This window comes from Antechinus flavipes, chromosome 3, assembly GCF_016432865.1.
Source record: "Antechinus flavipes isolate AdamAnt ecotype Samford, QLD, Australia chromosome 3, AdamAnt_v2, whole genome shotgun sequence".
NCBI classification, from domain to species: Eukaryota; Metazoa; Chordata; class Mammalia; order Dasyuromorphia; family Dasyuridae; genus Antechinus; species Antechinus flavipes.
Window position 1 is genome coordinate 255,648,117 of NC_067400.1, and position 27,700 is coordinate 255,675,816.

Sequence of the window (27,700 nt, forward strand, 5' to 3'; positions counted from 1 at the left end):
AAAATTGCTTGTATTATGCTCCTTTATTTAGATGGCAGCATTTTTTAAAAAAATCATTTCAGATAGATGTGAGGTGATATTTCAAAATTGTTTTAATTTGCATTTCTCTAATCATTAGTGATTTAGAGCATTTTTTCTTGTCTATAGTTAGCTCTTCTGAAAACTGCCTGTTCATATCTTTTCAGCAGTTCAATTGAGGTATGACTTACTTTTGTAAATTTGATTCTCTTCTTTAAATATTTGAGAAATGACATTTTTAAAAGAAATTTGCTATAAATGATTAGTATGTATTTCTCTGCATCATATTCCCCACCCTGTTTATGACACATTGTCTTCTTTCACTGTCCCTTCTCAGAAGTGTTTTGCTTTTTCATTCACTCTCTTCTGTCAGTACCACCCCTGTTTTCTCCTTCATTATGAAAACTCTTTCATAGCAGATAATTTACCTTGTTCCCTTCTCTCAGTATATACTCCTTTTTCTCACCCCTTAATTTAATTAAAATAATCATCCCATCATATTCAACTCATGTCTCTGACTTCTATTTTAGTAGTTATAATGATCTTTTTCCCATGTAGGAATGTAAACAGTTTCACTTTATTAAATTCCTTATGATTTCGCTTTGCTCTTTACCTTGTTGTGCTTCTCCTTAAGCTTTGTTAAATTTCCTATTTAGCTCTGGTCTTTTCATTAGGAATTCTTGAAATTTCTCTATTTAACTTTATGTCCATTTTTTTCCTCCTGAAAAAATTATACTTAGTTTTGTTAAATAAATAATTCTTTGTTCTTTTCTTTTTTGGCCTCCACAATATCATATTCTAAGCCTCTGATTCTTTAGTTCTAAATCTTGTATTATCTTGATTGTGACTCCACAATATTTGAATTGTTTCTTTTTGACTTCTTGCAATATTTTCTCCTGGAAAGTGGCTATAATTTGGCTAAAATACTTCTGGGAGTTTTCATTTTGAGATCTCTTTCAGGAGGTCATTGGTGGATTCTTTCAGTGTCTATTTTGCCTTTTGGTTCTAGAATATCAGGGCACTCTTCTTGAGAAATGAGGCATTTTTGAGACTTCAAAAAGAGACTTCTTAGTGGCAAGAGCTCCTGTTAGGGAAATAAAGGCAATCACTTAGAAGAGGGTATCTTCACAGTGGGCAAGAGTCCTGGCAGGCAGTTGTGCTAAGGAGAGAGGTCCCTTGACAAAGCATAATTCTACTTCAGACTTCTGCAGAGATTTGAACTTGAAAATTGTCTTTTATTGGTAGTCTAAGGCTTGGTTCCAGGTGAAAAGAGAGTCAATGCTCCCAGACCTAGATACTTATCTTGGAGTTTCAAGCCATTCAATAAGAATATCAGATCTCCAACTGAATAAAATCATTTTGAAGGCTTTTTCCCAGAGCCTGGAATTTCCTGAAAAGGATTCTGGCCACCCTGAACAGATCATTGGAGGGTGATTTGACTCCAGATTCTCCAATTGAATGAAGCCACTTAACTTAAGCTTTTTCCCTGGACTATTCAGAGTCTGAGACCCCGAATCTAGTTTCAGGGTTCTTGATTTTCTTGCACCACTTTCATTTCTCTTCCCAATATTCTACCTCTTATTTGATTGTTAAAATCCTTTTTGAGCTCTTCCATGATCTGAGGCCAATCCATATTTTTCTTTGGGGCTTTAGATAGAGCATTTTTGACTCTTGTCATCTTCTGCATTTGTGTTTTGAGCTTTCTTGTCATCATAGTAACTTTCAATAGCTAGGGTGTTTTTCTGGTGTTTTCTCATTTTCCCAAATTATTTCTTGACTTTTAACTCTATGTTACTAAAATGGGACTCTGAATTTCTGAAATGGAAGGTAGACCATCCCAAGTTTCAGAGGTTTTTGTGCAGCTGTTTTTAGAAATAATTCTGTGGACCTGTAAACTTTTGGTTCTTTTAAGATAGTATGATTTAGAAAGAAATAGATTTACTGCTGTCTTGGCCAATGGTCTGGTCTATAAGGGACCACAAACACTCTTTTCTGCCCTGGAACTATGAGGATGATCCCACTCCCCTACAACCCTAAACTCTGATATGCTAGTGCTCCTCCTCATCCTGGGATTGAGACTCAAGAATGAAACCCAGATTCAAGTGCTGCCCCTGTAATCTCCTTTTGACCATTTAGTCTGCTCTACTTACAGTCTGTGGGGTCTAGAAACATGGTAGTATTTTTATACCATTATTTATAACATATTTTAATTATTGCATTTATTCTTTATTTTATTTTATAAAACTCAATTCTTCTTTTTCTGACCAGTTTCATAATCCTTAATAATGACAAAATGGCTTTCATTTATCACTTTTTTATCAATAATTGTACAGATACTTTTTTAAAAAAAGACATTGGATAGACACATAGAGTTGGAAAAGGATCTTGGATATCACTTAGTTGAACTTCCCGAATTTACAAATGAGATAACAATCCCTGAGAAGTGAGGTGATTTGTTCTCAGGTAGCCCACGAGTGGAACCCAGGTTTTCTGTTTCCCTGCCCTGTGTTCTTTCCATTGTCAAACATTTCTTCTAAAAAAAATATTTTTACATTTTTGTCATCTGTTCTCTGGACAGTTAGTTGTACCCTAAGAACCTCTCTTTAGCATTGGTTCTCTCAAGGCAGAAGAGAGCTATGATTGATTTATAGTTTAATTATTCATATTTAATACCTCTAATATTGAAGCAGTTTATTTTATAGAATAAAAACCATTGTGATAAGAAGAATACATACTTTTCTTCCAATGCAACTCTGTGTCTTAGTCCATATAGCATACAGAAGAACTTTTAGTCAACAAGTAGTTCCTGTTAAGCTTTTATTTTCCAAATGCTTACTATGAACTGGATAGTATGCTAAGTGCTGAGAACATTTAAAAAAAAAAAAAGGCCGTCCTTTGAAGGAATTCAAAATCTAATGGGTAACAATAGTATTTATATTTCCTTTGAGGTTTGCAAAGTGCTTTCTGTATGTTATCTCATTTGATCCTCTGGATAGCTGAGTAAAGTCAGTACTGTTGTTATCCCCATTTTGTAGATGAAGAAACTGAGGCACAGAAAAAGATTATGTGCCTTGCTAAGGGTGGTAGAATTAATAAGTGTTTGATGCAGGATTCAAATTCAGATCTTCCCAACTCTTCAGTAGATTGTCCTGTTGTAAGAGTTTTCCTGAAGAATCAAACAATTCTGCATACAAGTAGAGAGTATATCTTATTATCTACCATCATATTTATTGTTTCTCTTTGCTCACTTTCTTTCCAGAACTCAGTTAATGAAGTTGATCCTATTGATTGGCAGAAGTTTGTGAAGACAGGCCTTAAGTAAGCTGATTTTATTTTACTGGAAAGATTTTCTTTCATTGTAAAATTTGTTGACTGAGGAAAAAAAAAACCACCTCATTTTAAAAATTCAATTGATGATTAGAGGGGAAATGTAAAGTAAAAATAGATTATTCTATTTATATTTTAATATTATTTAATAAATTTATTGCATATTTTATATTATTATTAATTTTATGTTATAATTGAATTATTATGTGTAATGTATTATAATGTATAACATAATATGTTATGATACAATATATTATAATTATATGTTATATAAAATAAAATTTTAAAATTTAGTAAATTAAAAAATTTAATAAAATGAAGGTGTTATCATTTATAATAATATTATTACTATTAATTACTATTAATTTGTTAAGTACATATTGTTATGCCTTTTTGAGTGACTATCTTGTTGGTATGTTGGTAGCAATGGTTCTTCTTAATTTAAATGTTGTTAGATCAGGAGCCCCTTTTGCTTCTCCACCATTACCTGAGCACTTTGCCATATGTGTGGTTTGAAGGTCATTCAGGATCTGGGGAAAATGTCTTGTTGCTAAACTGTTGGTTGTTTCTTCTGAAATTCACGAGTAGCTTTAAAATTGTTTCTTTATTGCGGAAGCATCATGGAAACAACAGCTTTTATCTACCTTGATTTCTCACTGTAATTTATAGTTTTATTAAATAGAATTTACAAAATAATTTGGAGATTTGAGAAATTGAATAGAATGGATAAGAATAGAATGGAAAGAAACAGGTATTGGCTGATAAGTAAGCCAGTTATTATGAGATAAGCCCTTCTTTTCTAAAACTGTTGTTTTTCAAGTTCTGCTCTTCTAGTGAATCTTCAGACTTTAGATTGTTCACCATGTTAGTAGCCTCAAGAAGATAAATGTATCCCCACTTCTCAGACCTTTTGTGAATGTATTTATGTGTATGTATTAGGCATTTAGTATGTGCCAGGAACTATGCTTGGGATGCAAACAAAAAATTGAAGATAATCTTTGTCCCAAGAAGCTTACATTACATATGAAAGGAAGAGGCAACATATTTAGGAGAGCAGACCCTTGAAGGTGTAAATTGTCATACTCTTTATAGGAATAATGACAGAATTTATTGCCTTATGGTTCCAAAAGTAGAAAATGGTGGAAAGGTAGAGAGACAAAAGAGGGTACTTCAAAAAGTATAGACAGCATAGCAGGAGCTGAGCCTGGAAGATAGTGGGGTAACTACCAATCAGCATAGCAGGAGTTCCAGCAATGTAAGCCTTAAAGCTAATAAGGTGCTTGGTCTCTAGACTGCATTACATATGATGGTTAGAAGTTTAGGAAATGAAGTGTAATATAAAAATTACTTTTTATATTTGTTGAATAGTATCTACGTTTAGTACAGGCTTTTAAAAATTGAATTCTTGCTTTTTTTTAGGTTCCGCTACCATGATTACACATTTTTAAAGACTCTACATACTTGTATACTGCTGTTATATAAGCCTGAAAATTCCCTTTGCAAAAACTTAGTGCAGCTGTCACTAATGTATGTGATGATCACACAACACTCTATGTTTTTGCCAACCATATTGCAAACAAAAGAAGATGACACAAATATCCAAGTAAAAGGTCTCCTTATGTGTTTATATATGTATTTTATTGTATGTTTTGTCCTCTGATTTCATCAAACTAGCTTCCCTTCCATATTTACCTCTGACTTGTTTTTAGAATGATTTTTAAAACAGTATCAGAATGTTATAGTCCTGTTCTATTCAAACTTTGACTTGTTTTCTTAGACTTAGAAATGATTTGGGGTTTTTTAGTTTAAACTGCTAGTGTGTTTCAAATTTACCAATTAAGAATTACAACTCATCTGTAACATATTGTCTTAGAAGGTTGCCTAGGGAACTCAGAAGATAAGTGATTTACTTCAGAGACATTGAGTCAGTAGGTGTTAGTAGCTAAACCTGGGTCTTCCTGTGCTGTGTTCCCTGACCAGAGTTTTATTTATTATGTCCTTCTTGACTTTTCAACAAATAATTTCTGTACCAGCTGCCCCTAATTGTTGATTAGTGAAATCCTTATCTTACGGTAATGCTGGCTAACAGAATCTGATCCACGAGCAGAAATTCAGTAACTAAAAAATCCATCTGATGTTCTCTTTTGTTGCTAAGCATTACTTGAATTTCTCTGGCTAAAGTGAAATAAGGACAAATTTTTTTTTAACTTATAAATTTTTTTTATTATAGCTTTTTATTTACAAGATATATGCATGGGTAATTTTTCAGCATTGACTGTTGCAAAACTTTTTGTTCCAATTTTTCCTCTCCTTCCCCCTATTCCCTCTCCCAGATGGCAGGTAGACCAATACATGTTAAATATGTTAAAGTATATGTTAAATACAATATATGCCCATACAATTATTTTGCTGCACAAGAAGAATCGGACTTTGAAATAATACACCATTAACCTGTGAAGGAAATCAAAAATGCAGGCAGACAAAAATAGAGGGATTGAGAATTCTATGTAGTGGTTCACACTCATTTCTCTGAGTTCTTTCGCTGGGTGTCAATGGTTCGATTCATTACTGCTCTATTGGAACTGATTTGGTTCATCTCATTGCTAGAGATGGCCACATCCATTAGAATTGATCATCATATAGTATTGTTGTTGAAGTATATAACGCTCTCCTGGTCCTGCTCATTTCACTCAACGTCAATTCATTTAACTTATAAAGTTAAGTAGCATTATGAGTAGAATGATGGACTTGCAATCAGCAAAATCTGAGTTAAAATTCTGCCTCAAATACCATGTGTGATTCTGGGCAAATCACTTAACCTTTCTCAGCCTTAGTTTCCTCATCTGTAAAATGAGAATATTTTTTCATGAAGTTTTCATGAAGATCAAATAGTTAAAGGGTTTTGAAAATCTTAAAAGTGTTGTGAAAATGTTAATTATTATTATTACTTGAATAATAGAATTGAAATTAGGAGAAAAGTAATAACAGACTACTTCATTCTTTCCCAAGAAATCTGTCAATCTAAAAGAGTATTTGCTACGAAATTTTTAGCAAAATGCTTCTAAGGGCATTAGAGCAAAACTGTTATAGGAAAGAAATTGAAAAACATGTAAATTTTTTTTCTCTCTTGTACCTCCCCTAAATATATACGAAGTCCATAAATTTAGAACTGAAAGAAGAGGTTGTCAAATCAAACTACCTCTTCATTACCCCGTTTTACTGATGAAAGACACAGAGGAAGAGGGATTAAGTAATTTTCCCAGGATGACATGGTTAATGTCTGAGGCTAAATTTGAACTTGGGTCCTCCTGACTCTAAGCCCAGCATTTTACAAAGCTACCTGTCATTACCTTTAATGCTAAACATTTCAGTTTATTTTTTCCCTAGAAATGTTAGTGGACCTAATATCAACTATTGTAAAACTTTGCCCTTCTGTCTGTGAAAGCAACCACTTTGCAGTGCTACTAGGAGGCTATGGTGCAACCCTCAGTGTTCTAGGTAAGCATATAAAAGCATAGCATTTTATGTTGGATTTGTTTGTTTGTTTGTTTTCATATGTAAATACCATGCTTCCTTATGATATTTACTTCATTCTAAATAGAACTTCATTCACTTTCTAGATCAGAAGATATTGCTGCTTCTTAGATTGTATGAAAGAAATGATCTGAGCCTCATAAACTTCAGGTGAGTTTTTGGATGAAGTAAGTCAGTGTATCAAATCAATGATTCCATCATTTCTGAAAAGTGTTTATCAACCAACTATTTTATAAACCAACTTGTCCTACTCTGTTATTCATCAGACATTCCTTTCCTTGATCATCATTTCCATGTATGTGCTATTAAATTGTAAACTTCCTGAGGGCATAGATTCTAACTTTTGAATGTGTCCCCAGTGCTTAATGAAGTATCTATCACATACTAAGTGTCACATAACTTATAAGTTTTTATTTGAGAAGCATGCATGACCTTTACAAGAATTTGTTAGCATCAATGTGAAAAAAAAATTATGGTGAATTTGTTTCTTGAAAGAGATGGGAGGTTGAAATTGTCAAGCAGTAAATGTCTAGTAGAAAACTTCTCTAAGAATACCATCACTTTATGAGGTGCTTCTGAGTTCTAGAATTGGCATCAAACTACTAAGGATGTGTTTGTAGAAATTTTCATGTTTCTTGTACTAATTCACCTTCCATTCAGTTTGACAATAGTACTTGAATTATTGAAAAGGTTTGTCATTCCCATTTTAAATTTTGACTGGATTTTGAGCTTGGTATCTTGAGGAAGCAGGATGAGTAGGCAATAATTAGGGCAGCATTTCCCATGCATGGTACTGATTTGCATGCTCAGTGATAACTGACCTATCTTGTTTGTGTTTTCCAGAACCTAGCAACCACATGAACTTAGTCATGACTCAGATTTTGAGGGATGGTGGTGGTTCTACAGTCATTTCAATAGTGTCTAATTCTTTGTGACCCCATTTGGCATTTTCTTGGCAAAGATTTCCTTCTCCAGATCCTTTTACAGAGAAGGAAACTGAGGCAGACAGGATTAAGTGACTTGCTCAAGGTCATATAGCTTAAGCAAATGAGGCCATATTTGAACTTAGGGCTTCCTGATTCCAGACCAGGTGCTCTATCCACTGCCACCTAGCTGTCCTGTGAGAGTGATTGAATAAATGCATTGTCCCATGAGAGTGAGTAAATAAGTGCATTCATTAAAATATTTTTGGATTGTTCTTTTACCAAACTTGGAAATATGATTAATGGTAAGACTAGAAATTCTGCGTTTCAATTTCACAAGCAATTTATTAAGCATCTACTATATGTAAGGCAATGAGTGCTAAATGTTGGAAGTACCAGAACAAAATGAAAAACAACCCTTACTCCCCAAAGAACTCTCATTCTTAGGGATATACTATTTACATGGATAAGGGGGAGAGAATACCAGAACTGAAGAGGATCTAGAATAACTTTCTAGATGGCAGTTAAGGTGAACTTTGAAAAAGATTTTATTGGACATTGACCTACACCTAATACCATATATCAAGATAAGGTCAAAATGGGTTCATGATTTAGACATAAAGAGTGATATTGGAGAATGGCTGAATAAGTTAGGATATATGAATGTTATGGAATATTATTGTTCTACAAGAAATTATTAGGATTGATTATTAGGATGATTTCAGAGAGGCCTGGAGATACTTACATGAACTGATGCTAAGTGAAATGAACAGAACCAAGAGAACATTGTACATGGCAAATATAAGATTATATGATAATCAATTCTGATGGGTGGGGCTCTTTTCAACAATGAAATGATTCAGGCCAATTCCAATGATCTTGTGATGAAGAGAGTCATCTACACCCACAGAGAGGACTCTGGAAACAATATGGCTTTTTCACCCTTTTTGTTGTGGTTTGCTTGAATTTTATTTTCTTTCTCATTTTTTTTCTTTTTGATCTAATTTTTCTTGTGCAGCAAGATAATTGTATAAATATATATGCCTATATTGGACTTACATCTATTTTAACCAAGTTTAACATATATTGAATTACTTACCATCTAGGGGAGGAGGTAGGAAGAAAAGGAGAAAGAATTGGAATTATTGAAGGCCTAGGAAACATTCTGTCCAAAGACATAGAGGTTAGATTTGGAATGCTTAGTTCAGGAAATGGCAATCAGCTTGGTTATAGAGTATGTGAAGGGGAGTCTGGGGAGTCTTATGGAAGATTTGGAAAGATAGGTTGGAGTCAGCTTATGAAGGACTTTAAATGTCTGGCTGATCTTCCTGTGTTCAAATTTGCCCTAGACACTTATTAACTTTGTGACTCCAATCAAGTCACTCAACCCTGTTTGTCTCAGTTCTTCATCAGTAAAATGAGCTAGACAAGGAAATAGAAATTCACTCCTCTAGTTTTGCCAAGAAAACCCCAAAAGGTGTCAGGGAGACAAACAGGAATAAAGATAAAGGCCATCTTAACATAAGTGGATAGAGAGCTGGCCTCAGACACACCTGGGTTTAAGACCCATTTCTGACACATACTTTGAGATCCTGAGCAAAACACTTAATTTCTCAGTGCTATAGACATTTTTAAGACTTTAAGTTGCAAAGAAGATACTGATCAACATTAATAAAGACCATTCCCATTACAATAAATAAATGTAAAATGACGTTGCTTTATTAGTAGCAGGAAGAGGAACAAACCTGAAGTAATAGGAAAAAGTCATTATCTCATTATGAACTACGAGATATGTAACTGAATATTCATTAAATTAACTGGTGCTGCCAGTATCATTATGATAGTGTCTTTGAGAACATATATAATGTCTTTCATAGCTGTTTTCTTCCTAGAATAATTGTTAAAGGAAAACATACTTCAACAAAAACTAAGAAGTTTAAAGAAGTCCTTCTTACTGTTGTTAATTTAGTGGAAATTGATAAATTTCCCTTTTATAAGATGAAGAGGCTGAAAATAGACTGAGTGCTCTTAGGATTGAATTTACAGAGATTTGTTGTCATATTTGTTTGTGGGAGAGTACCATTTAAAAATCAGAATTCTTTTGCAGCTATTACTGTACCTTCAGTTGAATTGTTGATAACAGTTTTATTATAAGTTCCAAAAAGTGAGTGTAAATATTTAAGAATAGAAATTTTTTCTGTTAAGATAATAAGTTAGTACAGGTAACTGATAGTAGGTAATAAAATCTTGGATTTTTGTTTGCTTCTGAAGGTTCTGAAAAAAACAATTCTGAGTAGCTGTTAAGAAAAGGAAAACTTTTTTGGGAAAAAAAAAAGTGCCAAGACTTTCATTTTCCTTCAGTCAGATAGGTTTAGCCATTTTTGCTTTGTGCTGGAGAATCCTACAATGAATCAACTGTTAAATTACCCAATTTTAGAATGCTGCTATGGGGCCCTGCTGCTGTGGAACATCACAAGACATGTAAGAGCCTGGGAAAGTCACTATGGCAGCAGCCAAGTGTGGGAGAAATCTTATGTCTCCTGGATCGAGAAAGAATGATGAAGACCATTCTTCACTTCCCACAGAATCGAAAACTTCTGCTAAAGGAGGTATTGTTCTTAAGGACTATTTCTGCCTGTTTTTGATAAGGGAGTTATTTTCTTTTGATTATTTCAATAATGGTACAGATTTTCTCATGGTTTCATCTGTTTTAAGTCTAAACCTCCTTCTATTTACAGCCGTGCCAAAATAAGATTGTCCTAGAGCTAACTTGATTTGGCTCACAAGAGCTAATTGGTCAATTTTTTGTGTAAGCATTTACTTTGGAAATTTACAAATACTATAAACCAATACTACAATACTACAAATAATGTCATTCTGATCATTATCTAGATTTACAAAAATGACAGAAAAAAATGTTAATGTAAATTAAACTTAAAAGTATTGCACTTTTTTTTTGTAAAATTGCTTATTAAGCATTTATTAGCATAACCCTGTCCAAAGTATATAAACTAATGAATGACCTCTATCAAATATCCACTCATCTTTGTACCCAGTCTGGGCAACTAATAACCTATGAAAAATATACCATATTAATAGTGCTTTTTCAAAATAATAGTAGCATTTTTGCTTTTAGAATCTTCTTGTCTGTTTCAGTCTCAGAAATGGTGACCCTGAAGTTCTAAAATTATGAAAAGGCATTGAGTTTTCTAGAATGAGATGGCACTTCAACTTAAGACTTTTATTTTTTGCCTTTATTTTAGGATGCACAGGATATATTCAAAGACAAAAGCAAAGTAGACTTTGATGAACTTTATGATCCCTGTTTTCTACTTCACCTTTTCAGTGAACTTACCAGACCAGGTAAAGAATGCTATCTCTTTACAGGCCATTTTTTTCTATCTACTATTTATGCCTATTCAGTTTATTTTCTTTGAAAATTCTCATTGGAAGGAGCATTAGCAACTACATAGTCTAATATATGCCTGAGCAGAAAGTCCCTCTCAACCTTCCTACTAGCTAGTCATTTAGGTTAATCATAAAATCCTACATCTAAGAAAATCCTAGATCTAAGAATGGCCATCTAGACTTCATTTTAGAAATGAGGAAACTGAGGGCCAGGAAGGTTAAACAATTTATCCATGATTACCGAGACAGGAAATAACAAAGATTAAGATTTGAACCATATCTTAATTCACTATATTTCCATGGCATGACCTCTTCATGCTGGCTTCTTATGATCATGGCCTCCTTTTCCAGATATTTGTGTATAATTGCTTTCATAATACATTCTAGAATTTTCCCTGGAATTAAAGTCAGGTTTATTGATTTGCAAACTCCCTTTTCTTTCCATTTTTTAAAACTGAGATATTGCTTTCCCTTCTCTAAATTCTTTAGTACCTTTCCCATCCACCATCATTCATATATTATTAATAGATGCTCAAAAATCACTTCTGCTGGTACTATTGGTGTTCTAGGAAGATTATCTTTATAGGCAGAGAAAAAAGAAACAAAATAATGGTTCAGCAGTTTTGTCTTCTCTATGTAATCTGTTTTCTTTATCCTCATCCCAAGAAGTGGTCCTATAATCCCTCTTTCCCCAGTATAACTAAAGAAATTCTTTTTTGTTTTGCTTTTTTCACCAACTATAGCTTATCCTGAGTTTTGGCATACCTGGAATTATCCATATAGGACTAGGTTGTACTTTCATATTGATCTTACCTTGCCTGCCCTTGATTATCTCATCTGTAAATGACTTTAAATTCAAGTTGGCTCATGAGTCATGTCTTTCTGACATTTGTAGCTGTCCATCAACATAAGTTTCTTTCAATTGTTTCTTCAGAGTTTTATTCTTGAGGTGTTCTTCTCTTGGACTGGCAAGCAATCTCTATCCCATTCTCTTCCTACTATATCACTCTATTCTTGATGATTAAATAGCAATCGCTTTTTAAAAATAATTAGAAGCAAAAAGCACACATTTATTAAGTATCTACTCTGTGCCAAGTATTTTGCTCAGTGTTAGAGATAAAAATTCAAATGACCAAGATAGCCCCTGTCTTCAAAGATATTTCATTCCAATAAAAGACATCACTTAAAGAAGAGTCTTTTCAATGATAGAAAAGGCAAGGAAATAGCATGGAAGTCTAATTCTGGGCAAGATAAGGTAGAAAGTCCACCATCAGAGCCTGGTGTTCAGGGCTGGATCCAAGGTGGTAAGGAACTAAGTTAAGGGTTGAAAATGAAGCCAAACTGGTAATGGACATACTCTTTTATTATTTTAATTGAGAATATAAAATATTTAGATATATGTGACTGTTGATTTGTCCTTTGTTCTTGAAGAGGACCATGACAGGCAAGTGAATTGGACTTAAGGGAGGGAGGGAGAGCTGGGTAAGGTCACCTGCCCCTCTTTCCCCTCCAGAGCCATCTGGGTCCAGTGGCAAGATATGGATCAAGACAACTAGAGATGGCTCAGATGAAATGGAAGACCTTGGTCTTTTTAAGCTAAGGTTTTCAACAGATCTCACTGTGTACTAATTCAGTGATTAAGAATAGGTGGCAATTGAGGTAGAGAATCTCCTATTTTATCTAGAATCCACCTTCCCCATTGTAAATTAATTAATTAATTAATTAATCTGAAAGGGGAAGACCCTCAGGGTTTCTGGCCAAAGTAGAAATGATTACTATTTATGTTCAATTTGAGTCAATCAGGACCCAAACATATTTGAGTCTTGTATGGTGGCAAAGCTGTCAAAAATCACAAAATACTAGTGTAGAAGTCAAAGGTATCAAGAACTGAGTCTGGTTTTTTAAGCTAAAAATATTATGTTTTATTTATTTTTGTCTTTGTCATGATGATGAAGTATCCCTGTACCAGGATATTTATTCTTCCTCTCTCATTTCCCGGATTTGATTTTGGGACCATGGTACTGTATATTTTCATTGCCTTCCAAAGAGCTTTGTTTAGCTTTTCTCTGTAAGGATTTATTCTCATGGTTCTGGTTCTTGTGACCCTGAGTACACAGGCACATGAGTTCAGAGAAATCTACTTTGTTGAAGATGAATACCCATGCTCTTGTCTTTTCTCTCTGGAACCTTGGCCCAGATACAGCTCATCCAAAGTTGCTTAATAGTGACAATGACAGATATTTTTTCCATAATGGATCCTAATTTCCACAGAATTAGACTGTAATTTCTAGGTTATTTTTCACAAATCAAAGGATCATGATAGTAATAGACTCAACCAGAGTAAGAGCCTCTCACTTTTCAGGTTAGTCCTCCATGCCTTCCCTGGTTGAAGTGATCACAGTGGCAGATTTTACTATGTCGGTAGTCTTTGTTAAAAGATTGGCAAGGACATCAAATAGCATATTTCTGAATTTTACCATCCTCCAAATTTTATTACTTTATCCCACTTGTGACTATAATTCTATGAGAGTTTACTGAGAAAAGACCTCATCAAAGTTATTTAAATTCAACTTTAAGGCTGATAAGCCTGTCACCAGAAATCTTCAGTGGTACTTTGCAAGGTTCTTTAAACAAATGTGATGTCATTGATTGTGTTTAACTTTTTTTAAAACAACTTATTATTTGGCAATTATTTGCATGTTTTGAACACCACAAGGGCATTTGTTTCCCAGGGGAAGGAATATTACTAAAGCAAGATTTTTAGAAAGTGAATCAGGGTAGCAATTCCTAGTTCGAAATAGGACATGTGACAAATTCACAGTGGCCATTCTCTTTGCCAAAAGATATGTTTGTGATAAGAGATTATAGAGAAAAAGAGGTAAAATAGGCACCAAGAGTGATAAATATGAAGTAGATTTGGAGAGCAATGGAGAGTATGAGTAAACTATTAACTGGCAAGCTAAATCCATAAAGGAGTTTAGCACTCTAACCAAAATTAGCTATGGTAAAGAGAAAGATGCCATTAAAAGGAAGATAAGAGGAAGAGGGAGAAAGAGAATACCTCATAGGGGAATTCATCCTGAAAAGGACTTAACTAAAATCCTCATCATGAACACATCTTTTATAGGTGAACTATAACCTCAGGGGAGGAGAAATAGGAAGTTTGGTAGCTCTGAGGGGGCGGGATCAAGGAGGAGCCAGATGGAATCCACCTAGCTGAATAGGATGCTAACCTGTGTAAAGATATGCTAATCAAAATCTCTAAGGTTGTTTAAAGATGCTCAGAGATTGGAGGAATAGACACTGATACCATCCTTACAACCACTCTGTACAAACTGTACAGTCTGGGACTTGGTTATGTCTGATAATAGCTGAATGGGCTACTTCCTGATTTGGGAAGAAGATAAGTTCCTTTCAAAGTCCTCATCTGTACCTGGACTGAAGATGGGCAAATATTTTGGGTTTTAATAAAAGAAAAGAGTAAAATTTATGAATTATAGGACTGGGCACTTGACTCTGATTCATGGGAAGTTCTAGAATTTAATATTAGGGAAATGGTTAATGAGTCCTAGAAAAAGAAAGTATTACAAAGAGCCAGAACAAGTAATGATAGACTGATCTTATTTTTTTAAGCATTTATGAATTAGTAGATGGGGAGAGTATTGTAGATACAATTCATCTATATTTTTCAAAATTTTTGAGAAAGTGTCATACTATCCTTATAGAAAAGGTAGCTGTGAATAATAATACATTAAAATAGACTTAGAATTAGTTGAATGACCAGACTCCTAAGAGTTGCTAATGGTTTAGTCTCAGCTTGTCTGGAAGATCTACAATGAAATTCCTAGGATATGTGCTTGGTCCATTGTTATCAGTGATGGATAGAGGCATAAACATAATGCTAATCACATTTGCTGGGACCCAAAGGTGGAAGAGGTTAACTAATATTGAATGATAAAGTCAGGATTCTAAAAAATTCTCTAGGCTGGAGCATTGAGGTGGTTAAAGGACAAATTCATTAGAGGTGAATGTGTGGTTTTACATTTGTGTCATGCACTTGTAATAGGCACTAGGATCACCAAAACTGATCCTGCCCTCCAGGAGCTTTTATTCCTATAAAATGATTGATTGTTTTTTTTAATTTTATAGTTTAAAACGGTAGCAAGTTTCAGTAGTAGATATATTGTGTTGCTTTATGGTCTTATCTTATGGTTTTATGTTTTAGGAGATTCTCTGCAAAGATACTCCCTCTGTTAAGGAAGACTGGTTGCTTTTCTTAAATTTAGAGTATTAGAGAGTTGTGTGGGGACATTGGGAAGGTTCAATAACTTGCCAAGGATCACACAGCCAGTATATGTTAGGGGCAGAACTTGAACCCATATTTTCCTGACTCTAAAATTTCTACTGTGCCACATTGCTTCACTAATCTCAATTTTTCTTTGTTTCCTATAGAATTTATAGTGGATTGTCACAAATTTGTTGATTCCAATGCCCTGGGCCTCACAGTTTCTGCCCTTAGCAGTTACGATCCTCAGATGCGAGCAGCAGCTTATTATGTTCTGGCTTCCTATTATTCCCATTTGGAAGGGGCTCGATTTCGAGAACAGCCACAGGTAAAATTAGTAGTGCAGAAAGAAGTCCTTAGAGAACAGAATCTCCACCAGAAAAAAATCATGGATGAATGTTGCCATGATGTTTTGTAGGAAAGGAGCAAAAAGTCACTTTTGTAAAATGATTTGGAAAGCTGACTTTGAGTCACAAATGCTTGTTTGGTTTTGAAATATATTTTTGATCTAAACTTTAAGATCAAATTGTTCTCTTCCTCTCCTTCCCCCACCTTGACAATTGTGACATCTGGTTGGATGCTGGTTTCCAACAATAACAAGTATGTGAATTTACAATGCTGTTTTGTACTCCTGTATCATTGTGTTAAAGGAAAACTTGGTCTGGGGGAGGAGAGGTAGAAAAGGAAGAAGGAAGGAGGAGGGAGATAGAAAGAAGTAAAAGAAAGTGAAAAGAGTAGGGTAAATTTAAAAAGGGAGAAAAGGTGGGAGAGTGTAGAATGGGGGAGACCAAAGCTTTGAAATTGCTCTTATTGATGAAGTGGCAGCAGTTGAGTTCTTGAGTCATGGAACTGTCTTTGAACTTTTATTTGCCTCATGATGGAGTTGGTTGACTAGATCCTGCAGTGAAGAGAGTGTGCCATTACCAGCAGTATTTTTTATATTATTCCCATAATCAAGGGAATGTCAGGTTCTGCCTTATTCTGTCTTAGAGGAAAGCTTGCATTCTGACTGTATACAACTTGATCTCATTCCCTAGTGATGAGGTCGAGGTAGGAAGACCTAAGACTTAGTTCTAAATAAATGTGACAAACTCACAATGGCCATTCTCTTTGCCAAAAATAAGGTTTATTTAGAAGAGTTTACAGAGGAAAATAAAGAGATACAGTAGGTCCTAAAAGTGGCAAATATGAAAGAGAATTGGGAGAACATATAGTTAAGGAGAGGAATTTGGAAATCTATTAAAGGAATATTCCATTGACTGGCAGGTTAGATCCATAGAGGAGTTTAGCAGACTAATCAAAGTTAGCCAGAGTAAGGAGAAATGTGCCATTAAAAGAGCACAGATCTTCATCATAAACAAATGTTTCGTAGGGGAAAATGTAGCCTTAAGGTTTCTCAGGTGCAAAGGTGGGAAATCAAGAGGGAGGCTCTAGATAAACAAAAACAGCACTTCTCTCCATTTGATGAAGAACTAGATGAAATGCACCTGGTAAAACCAGGTCTCAGACCGTTTTATATGTCAAACAAGATAGTCTGAGAAAACTAACTTTCTTTTTGTATGCATTTACAGGTGATAAGAGTTTACAATTTTCTTAACTGAGAGTAATAAAATAGTCTGGGAAAACTAAGTTCCATTTAGGTTGTCTCTAAGGTTGTTGTGAATGTCTTTAAAGATGCTAACTAGATTGACTTTACATTTTTCATTAGGAACAGGATTTGGGGTTCTTCCTGATAGAGGAAGAAGATAAGTCACATCACTAGGATCCTCATTTCTCTATTTTTTTTTTCTTCAAGCTGCTCTATCTCTTGGACATATTACAAAATGGAATCAGAAAACAGAATCTCAGATTGACCTATACCTTGACACTGTTTATTGCCAAAACTGCCTTGCAGATTCTGAAACCAGGTATTACTGATTTGTTTGTGTTTGGAGTATAAATAAAAAATGAAAGCTGATCATAGTGACTCATAAATATGTGAATTACTATTAAGATTTGTAATTTTAAGATTACTTAGCAAAGGTTGTTATTGTCAGGGCTGAAAAGTAGTAGGGCTTCAAGTAAGAAAATATAATTCATGAACATAATGGATATTGCATTACTTTCATACTTCCCTCTCCATGTGGTCACTGATAGCAGATGTGGCATCATACTTTGATTGTGGGAGTGGGATAATTTTGTCTATCATAAGAGACCTTTGTGATATTTTAGAACTTGACCTGAGAAATCATCTAAGCCAGTTTTCACTATATAGGTGAAGAAACTGTGGTTCAGAAAGGGCGAGAATAACTTATCCAAGATTATAAGGCTGTTAATGGCTGAGCTAAGATTGTATAATCAAGTTTTTTGATTCCTCGGTGTTCTTTCCAGTAGAACATGCTGTCCTACTAGAGGAAGTTCTAAGGGAAAAAAAAAAAATCTGTAGTAGATGTTTGATTTTTTGTGGACAGTAGAGAAAAATGTATTTTAAATTTCCTATTGTTACAAAAGACCTCTAAATGAAAATTCTAAGTCCATAATAATAGTTATATAGTGCATTAAGATTTACCTATGTTATTTCTTGATCCTCTCAACAACCCTATTATTATTATTATTCCTCTTTTATAGAAGGAAAAAACTAAGGCTGAGAAAGGTTATGTAATTTAACCTAATCTCATTAGTAACCATTTCAGACAGAATTTGATCTCTATTCTTGTTAATTCCAAGTCCAGGATCTATCCACTACATTTTCTAACTGCCTGCTTGTGGGGGGGAGGGAAGGAAGGAAGCAATCTTCATCTGTTTTAGCTAAAACAATTAGGCATAATTTTTAAATTTATTAGTATTCTGTTTGGAGAGTCTATCTGAATTCTCCTGCTAATCAGAAAATCCCTAAGCAATTTCCTTCAAAATTCTTTTTACATTTACTTTTGCTAACTGTATTTCCCCCCATGTATTCTATTCTCTCTCTTTCATCCTGTCTCTGCTCAAAAGTGTTTGCTACTGACTGTACCCTCACCCAATATGCCTTTTTATCACCTTCCCCTCTTCTTGTATTCTATTTTCTTATTTTCCTGCAGGGTAAGAGATTTCTATACCCATATTAAGTGTGAATTATTTCCTCTTTGATCCAATTCTGATAAGGGTAAGGTATACTCACTCCTCTTTTTCCCTCTTCCCCTTCACTGTAAAAGCTTTTTCTTGTCTTTTTTTTTGTGACAGATAATTTACAGCATTCCACTTTTCCCTTTCTTTTTTTCCCAATACATTCTTCTCTCACCCCTAAATTTTATCATTTTAAAAAATGTTATCCCTTCATATTCAATTTACACCTGTACTTCTTTCTATGTATATACTCCTTCAAGCTGCTATACTAATGAAAAAGTTGCCCTAAGCGATTTTCAATTCACAATAATTATAATCTTGAAATTAAAAAGTGAAGAAATTCTGTAGCAAGATATAACAAAAGTGCATAATTTTCACGTAGAAATTGAATTACTCATCAAAGGAAGCAGTGAAATATTAGTGGGATTATGGAATGAGAGGAAGAGCGACATTCCTGAAACTTCTCCCCCTTTTGGTCTGGTCCAGATAAATAAAAAACGACACTTCTCTTCTTTTGATGAACAAAAGGACATTCCCAATCCTGGGGAAGGATGTTGGAGTAGTGGGGTTAATTAAGTACACTGCTTCATTTGCTTAGGGCATTTATTTAGACTTGAACCCATCCTAGAACTTCTAGAAGGAGAGAAGGACAGAGAGAACAATTACTAGACACTTAGATCTGCAACAAATGCTCAAAATATATATTTTATGCAAACAAAATAGTTCCTCCTCTCAAGAAGTAGTTTTATTGTCTGTGTTGGGGAGAGATGATTATAAAGAAAAAGCTTCCTGCTTGGGAGTGGGGGTAGGGGGTTGGGACAAATCTGTTGCAGAATGAGCAGAGAAGTCTAAAGGGAAGGAATGTAGAAGCTGTAGGAGCTTGGGGGGGTGGGGAGAGTCATAATGGAAAATTGCGGCAGCATGGCAGAGATGATTAAGCATTGGAAACCATAAGACTTACATTCAAATTCTACATTATCTATGTGCTCCATAATCCTTGCAAATTACTTAACCCCTGTGAATCTTGGTTTCTTTATCTATAAAATGGAGATAATTGTATCATCTAATTCATTGCATTGTGGTAATATTCAAATGAAATACTTTGTGTAAAATATTTTGCAAATGTTAAAGCACTTACTAAATGTGAGGTATTAATTCTGCTGTTTGCAAACTTTAAAGCATTATAAAGCAAATATATTTATGCTTTTGGTGAGAAATTAGTGCAACAAAACCTAAAATGATGTTTGTTTGTTTGTTTTTTAATAATAACTTTTTATTGACAGAACCCATGCCAGGGTAATTTTTTTACAACATTATCCCTTGCACTCGCTTCTGTTTCGATTTTTCCCCTCCCTCCCTCTACCCCCTCCCCTAGATGGCAAGCAGTCCTATATATGTTAAATATGTTGCGGTATATCCTAGATACAATATATGTTTGCAGAACCGAACAGTTCTTTTGTTGCACAGGGAGAATTGGACTCAGAAGGTAAAAATAACCCGGGAAAAAAAAACAAAAATGCAAATAGTTTACATTCTAAAATGATGTTTCTGATAAAGCATGGTGTGACCACCTTCTTCTTTCCTCAGCTATGAATCTTTTTGCTGGTAATGGTGAAGGATCAGGTTTGAGATTCATGAATGAGTCTGTTGAGAATGTAAACTTAAGTTGTCTTCCATTTGGCACTTTATTAACTGAAAATCTTGATGCAATATTTCTGAACTCAGGAGAAAAGAGGATAATTTATTAAAACTCTTTGTAAACTAAGAAAAGCACTAGGAAAACTTAAGAAATCTGTAAATTATAGAGACACCCTTATGCCCTTAAATATCTGTATTGACAGAGGAGGATTACATTAATTATATTAAGTTCTGTTCATCATTAAATGTGTTCTGTTGCAACCTGATTCTTTGAAATGTAATTAACCATGTTATGTTATTTTAAAAATCCTACTTCCTAACTGTGGCAGAAAAGAAAAAACCCTTGTCATGTGTGGTTGTTGAACATTTTAAATAACTGCTTGAATCTCTTTCCAGAGGAGCATATGTACATGAAGATAAACAAATTCCTTTTGTCACATCAGGACTTATACTTGAACAAAGTACCGGGATTCTATAACTTTTTCTACAGCTCTGACTCAGAGGTAATTCATTTCAACAAATGTTATTTAAACATTTACTATGGGGATACCAATGCCAGTTAGGTGGCTCAGTGGATAGAATCAGAAAGGCCTGGAGTCAGGAAGACCTGAATTCAAATTTGACATCAGACATGTAATTATTGTGGGAGCCTGGGCAATCTCTGTCTGCCTTAAACAGAGAAGGAAAGGCAAACCACTCTAATATCTGCAAGAAAACTCTGTGGATGGTATATAGTTCACAAGGTCACAGATTGGGACACAACTGAACAACAATGGGGATATTAAATGGTTGTGGACTATCTTGGGCCTCTAGTCGTTGAAGTGTAAGAGTTACAGGGGTCCTCAAACTATGGCCCGCGGGCCAGATGCAGCAGCTCAGGATGTTTATCCTCCTCAGCCAGGGCTATGAAGTTTCTTTATTTAAAGGCCCACAAAACAAAGTTTTTGTTTTTACTATAGTCCTGCCCTCCAACAGTCTGAGGGACAGTGAACTGACCCCCTATTTAAAAAGTTTGAGGCCCCCTGACTTAAGAGATGTTTAGATCTACCAATACTTTGATTTCCTGGAATTTTGTTTCTCTTTGGGGTTTTAAAGTAGGACTAAAAAGCCATGAGAACTCTAATTCTGAAGGCCTGATTTTTTAAAATATTGTTCTAAAGTTTAAATTTTCACCAGAAATCTGATGAAAATTCCTGAGTTAAACATAATGTAAGCTTTTAGTCAAGTTTTGACTTGGTCCTTTGTTTTGATCTGAGGGAATGGAATCTAAAATGAGATGAGGAAGGAACAAAACTGTTTTTCATTTTGCCTTTGTAATCCTAGCACCTACCACTAGGCTCACAAATCCTAATTCATTTGGTTTAAAGATAAGGAATGAATCTTAGATTTCATTGGTATAGGAAAACTCCCAATGAGAAAATTTCCTTTTCCAAAGTTTATCAGCCATTGCTCTACAATTTAAATAGGTTTAGAAAGTTGACCAATGTAATTAAGATGTAGAATGGCTAAGTCTTCCTGACTTTGTAGTTGGCTCTCTACCACTGTGTCACTGAAAGAAAATGCCTAAGATCAGAAATCAATGTAATTATTGAGGGCTGTGGTATAGTACTTGTCACTTCTTGGAAATAGTATACTTTGACAAAAGAATAATTTGCACAGCTTGGCACCTATTTGCAGAATTCCTGAGTGTCCCTGACACATTAAGTGACTTGGCCAGGATGTATTAGAAGGGAGACTGGAACCCAAATTGGTTTGACTCTTAAGTCAACTCTATCTCCTGTTCTACGTTTCTTTGAGCCACACATCATTATAAATAAAAAAGGAGGACGCTATGAGGAAGCAGACCTGTGAGTAATCATAGTATGAGGAATCATCTCAGAAAACAGATAATGCAGCATAGCCATCTACTCTCAGCAGAGAGACTGGGGACCACCAGGGCAGACAGAGTGTTATTTTCATTGTCAGATGTCACTTCCAGTTATTTTTGCTTTACGGGTTGTTGTTTTTTTGTTGTTTTTTTTTTTTACCAGTGAGGATTCAATTCTGGTGTTTTGGAGATAGGATAAAAGGCATCCAAAAAATTCTTTAAAATATTCTAAAAATCTAATTAATAAAAATTTTGCTGTAAATAACAAAGACCTTTTTTGCTTGAATTATAGTATAGAATAGAACAGGAGTGGATATTTGAACTTCTGAGACAAGGAATTCGAGACACACACTGCTATGATTTGTATTCCTCTCAGAGAATTTTCCATATCATCCTGTCCTTCTTCAACAGCCCATTATGTGATGAAACAATGCAGGTAAGATGTACTTCTAAAAGCTTATTTAATAAAGAAAAATATGTCATCTGAAAGCTAGAACTGTAAATTCTTTTTTTTTTTTTTTAATAACTTTTTATTGACAGAACCCATGCCAGGGTAATTTTTTTACAACATTATCCCTTGCACTCACTTCTGTTCCAGTTTTTCCCCTCCCTCCCTCCATCCCCTCCCCCAGATGGCAAGTAGTCCTTTACATGTTAAATAGGTTACAAGAACTGTAAATTCTAATCCTGACTTGAATGCAAATACTTTCCTGATTTACTACTATGACCCTTCACTTGGTTTTTAGTGTGAAGAAAATAAGATACTTATAATGCCTTCTTTATTAGAGAGCCTTCCTAATTACAGTTGAGTTCTTTAACAGTCTTAATGCAATTTGTGTTCAATATTTGCTTTCTGCCCATTTCTAAAAACGTATTTTAGAGAACGTATTCTCTAAAACATTTTGTACTGCTGCCTCTTTATACTGTGACCCCTCTGTTAATAAAGAGCCTTTTATTTGCCCAAGAGGGGAGACTGTTAATCATCTTCTTTCTTTTTGAGACTAGTGAAAACATAAGTTTTGCCATCTAAGTTGGTAATTAAGCTTCTTGCTTCAGGAACTCTCAAGCCACTTAGTTCTAGATTAGCTTTTGAAAGTTGTATGATACCCACTGAGAGCCTAAGATGCACTTGCATCCCCAAGTGCCATACTTGGGATAGATTGACACAGGGATCAAGAGAATGTATTCATTCATCTTTTCCCCCTTGGAATTCAATCCAGATTGAATAATCAACAGACTGTTGGAAGAAATAAAGGTGACAAAACTCTTGTACTCTCTAGTGCCTGTTCACTTCTAGCTTAAATTTTCCTGAAATATGGACCCATGACTTCTGGTTTCTAAAGTGATACTAGATTTGGTGAGTAGAAGCTAAAGGACCATTGTTAACAGAAGTCAAAAGGAACAGAATATTTTTATTCAAATCCAATTCACTCAGATTTTTATAGCTGTGCTTCTTAGCTCACAAATATCTAGGGATTCTATAACTCTTAAATAATCTGTACAGGTTAAGAAACTGAGGCATAGAGAAAGAAAATGAATTCTCCTAGTTAACTTGGTAGCAGAGCTAGAAACATAATATTAAACTTATAATCCATGACCTGATTTTGTTGGGTTTTGCATTTTACATGCTATTACCTATGTACTAATTCCAAATAGTGTATTGTTTTTTTTTTTTGTCTTTCCATCTTCAGTGCCCGGCACATAGTAGGCATGTAACAAATGCTTGTTGGAGTGGATTGAACTAGAATGTATCAATATAAGTTGTGATTTAGAACTGAGATTTAGTAATTAAAGTGAAAATTTATGTGATGCTATGATATTCTTCATTATAGATACTTTGTTTTCCATAAACAGATAGCAACTACAGCACACTTTTTAAAAGGTTATCATTTGGTTAAATAATAAATGATTTTTCTCTATTGAGGATTTTTTGTTTGTTTTGTTTTCAGAACTGGATTATAGAAATCTTACAAAATGCTGCCCAGATTACCAAAGCTGCCTTTGAAATTGTGCAGGAACATAGCCTTTTAACTTGGATTTTGCATATCCTTGGAAAAAAGTGAGTGATTATTCTTTTTTCTATGTGTTTGTCCATATTGGGAGAACAAATTGACAACTCATCTACTTATATTAGTGTTGGGTAGAATTTTCACAAATTCTCAGAGATAGAGTGGCCTTGGAGATTGAGTCTAGCCTTCTCCCCTTTCTTCCCCCCAGAAATCCCCTATATGGTATCTTTTCCTATTGGTAAACCAGTCAGTCACACAAAGATAAATGAATGAATGTTTTGAAAGATAATTCACCAATTTTAAGTTTCCAGATAATAGTTCTTGAATGCAGCTTTTATGTTACCAAAAAGTATTAAGTTTGGGTTTAGAACAACATAAGTGATTTAGTAAGTATCCAAGACTAAATTTGAGCTCAGGTCTTCCTGACTTCAGATCCAGGACTGTGTTGACAGCACAACCCAGCTGTCTTCATCCCAGTGCTAGACAAAATCAAAGTGAGATAAAAAAGAAGAAAGAAAACTATAAACCAATATCCCTAATGCATATTAATGCAAATATTTTAAATAAAATGTATTTAAAACCGTGAGTCAGCATTACATGGGATATAGATAAACCAGAGCTCTTTTCTGTAAAATCAGGGCTGACAAAAAGATGGTCCTCATCTTTTTTGTCCTCAAAGGGCAATGATAGCAATAAGACAATAATAAGGAAAAAAAATTGAGGAAAGAAGCAAAAACAAAGAACAAACAAACCATCATTTTTTGCAAATGATGTGATTCTTAGGGAAACCTAGAGAATCAATTAAAAGTTTGAATGAAACAATAACTTTAGCAAAGTTACAAGATATAAAATTAAGCCACGGAAATTATCAGCATTTTTAAGAGAATCAACTCATTTGTAACATAAGAAGATTGGACTAGGTGGTCTCTGAAGCTCATGTTCAGTGAGCTTCTTTTACTTCAGTAGATCTGTTATCTCATTGATGTGGGTATTCTGTCAGCTGGTCATTCAGTCTTTTGTAGCAGACAAAGCACCTCAATTTTGTCTTTTTGGAAGGAGATTAATAAAAGTTCACATATAATTTGGCAGCAATAAGAAATTGACATTACCCATTGTGTGAACCATACAAAAGGATATGTCATCTTTAATGTACATTTGAGTTTGTTTGGTATTACAAAAAAGAGAAGAACAATTCTGGCAGTCCAAGAACTCAGAAAGATAAATGAATAGTGTAACAAACCTTTCAAGATAGTAAATGACCTATTTTAGATTTTATGAAATATTCCGTTGTAAACAATATCATTTTTTTCCTGACTAGAAAATAGCGTCATTTACCAATCCTATACTAGGAAAGGTGGTGATCACCTACTGTGTTTAGAGAAACTTAAAATTCTTTTAGCTTCTCTGGGTCTCAGTTTCTGACTGAAAAATGAGAGGTGTATGATCATCAAAAACCAGAATAGTTTTTTAAAAGCATATATCCATGTATTAACTCTGAATTATACCCTGGAAGTCTTTATTTTCCACTATGCAAGAGTGGAACTAGAAAGAGTCTGTTGCACTGCTGGATTTCTGACTATTTAAGAAATAGAAAAATTATAGAATTTTAGATTTAGGGCTCAGCATCCATCTAGTTCCACCCTCTTTTTTTTTGTAGGTGAGAAATCTGAGATCCAGGGGGATTTGTCCAGAATCACACATGTAGTAAATGGCAAAGCTGCTATTTGAACAGAGGTCTTCTCCTCTACTTTCCACTGTACTATGCTGCCTGTTCAGAAGGGGAAACAGGGATATTCAAAACATCATGCAAATATATTGGTGGTGGACAGTTCTAAAATGTCTGTGAAAGTGTTTTGAAAACTCTCTCATAAAAATATAAGGTGGTATTATTGCTATTTTTATAATAAACAGCATATGTATTATAAACTGCAGAAATATAAGGGACTGCTTTACAAGATAAGTAAATTGTCAGGAAAGATGTTACATTTATCTTTAGCATAATTGAAACTAAAAAGTGAGAATTTATTCAGGACATAATCACTTTAATAAAACAGAAGCTGTCTTTGATATAACTTATGCATCATATCGATCAAGTATTCAACTTCATGTATATCTAATGAGACATTCCAAGATAATATTGATTAATATTTTCCAAAGTTTTTCTTTGGTAAGAAACGTTTCACATTCAGTATATTTTATAAAGTTAATTTAAAACTTAACTTAAAATCATGTTCTTGGTGTTATTAAAAGAACAATACATAACTAAATAAATTAACAGGCCCATCAGTGCTACAAATTACGTATGAATCATATTGAAAGAAGCAAATGAATCTAGCATTCCTAGTATTGGATAAATCCAAAGATCTATAATGCTGTCGGGGTGGGAGCCAAAGGGTAAATTTGTTTTCTATGCTTATTTGTTAGATGAGTTTTTTATTTTTAATATACTAAGTGGTCTAGAGTTGATTTGTTATGTTTTCTTGTATATGGTGTTTTCTTCACTTTCAGCTTTTTAATTGAGATAAAGTCTGAAGAGAGACCTTGTACGAGAAATAAGAAACAAACTTTTCATATATTTGGTAGTATTAGAACCTTTATATAGACTTTCTCAGAGATTTTAAAAGTATTTTATATCATTAAAATATATATATATATATATCTAATCCTAAATCTAAGGTCCTAAGTCTACTTTGATACTTTATAGATCATCCTGGTTGATGTTTTTAGATTTCTGGACAATATAAAATTAACCTGCTTCATTTCCCTCTTTTAGAAAATAGCATCATTTTTCTTCAGTGTTTTTTTGTTTTGTTTTTTTAGTCTACGTTAGCTGACTGATTTCCTTGGAAGGCAGCAATTTTGAAAAAAGTGCTGAGAGCTATGTGTCTTTGGTTGTAGGTTTTTGGAAAACCAGATGCTATCCAACATTATATGCTTGCTGCATACTCTCTGGATATCCAATTTGGGAAACAAAAGAATGGAAATACAGGAAGACCAGCCCTGCGAGCTTATGACTACACAGTCACCAAAGCTGCTTCCTCTACAATTTGTCAATGAATTCCTCTATGTTTTGGTTGTGTTGGCGAAATATCTTCGGTAAGTGCTCTGATTCTTTGTGCTTGGGGCTATCCTATTAATGAAGATGTTGGCTCACCATATGACCTCAGGAAGACTATTAAATCCCTGCCTTTATTTCTTCCTTTATGTAGTTTTTACTGGATTTGTAAAAACTTTAAAAGTACTTATTTTAAAATGTTGTAGGGCAAACTAATGATCCATCCAGTTTAATGTGCCAGGGATACTAAGAAATATTTTGTAAATGGGCAGACTTGTCTGCCAAAATTTCACCCTAATAAAGTTAAGGATGTTATCATAAGCTTTGTTCTCATCCCTTAATAACCAGTTAGGGATTAATCATGTATGATTTTTGTTTAAAACCTCAACTCCATCTGTGTTTTTAGTATTTAAGCTTTTGTTTTGTTTCAAATAGTTCATCCTCACTAAACACTCATAAGATGAGATGAAAAACATTAATTATCATTTAATGACTGTTTTTGTTGACAAAAGAACTTAAGACCTAGAATTTGTGATTTAACTAAGTAACACA

The 27,700-nt window shown here is 34.2% G+C and overlaps 1 protein-coding gene across 1 annotated transcript in view; it reads left to right on the plus strand.

Annotated features, from left to right (window-relative positions):
- Positions 1-27,700, plus strand: part of URB1 (URB1 ribosome biogenesis homolog) — an 89,448-nt gene that overhangs the window by 53,653 nt on the left and 8,095 nt on the right. Inside the window, exons 25-36 of the mRNA XM_051984972.1 lie at positions 3,278-3,336; positions 4,765-4,955; positions 6,733-6,843; positions 6,966-7,029; positions 10,240-10,411; positions 11,066-11,165; positions 15,663-15,823; positions 17,291-17,402; positions 20,614-20,720; positions 22,377-22,520; positions 24,034-24,143; positions 26,992-27,189. Coding sequence (XP_051840932.1) covers positions 3,278-3,336; positions 4,765-4,955; positions 6,733-6,843; positions 6,966-7,029; positions 10,240-10,411; positions 11,066-11,165; positions 15,663-15,823; positions 17,291-17,402; positions 20,614-20,720; positions 22,377-22,520; positions 24,034-24,143; positions 26,992-27,189 — 1,529 coding nt within the window. The remainder of the gene's footprint in view (positions 1-3,277; positions 3,337-4,764; positions 4,956-6,732; positions 6,844-6,965; positions 7,030-10,239; positions 10,412-11,065; positions 11,166-15,662; positions 15,824-17,290; positions 17,403-20,613; positions 20,721-22,376; positions 22,521-24,033; positions 24,144-26,991; positions 27,190-27,700) is intronic.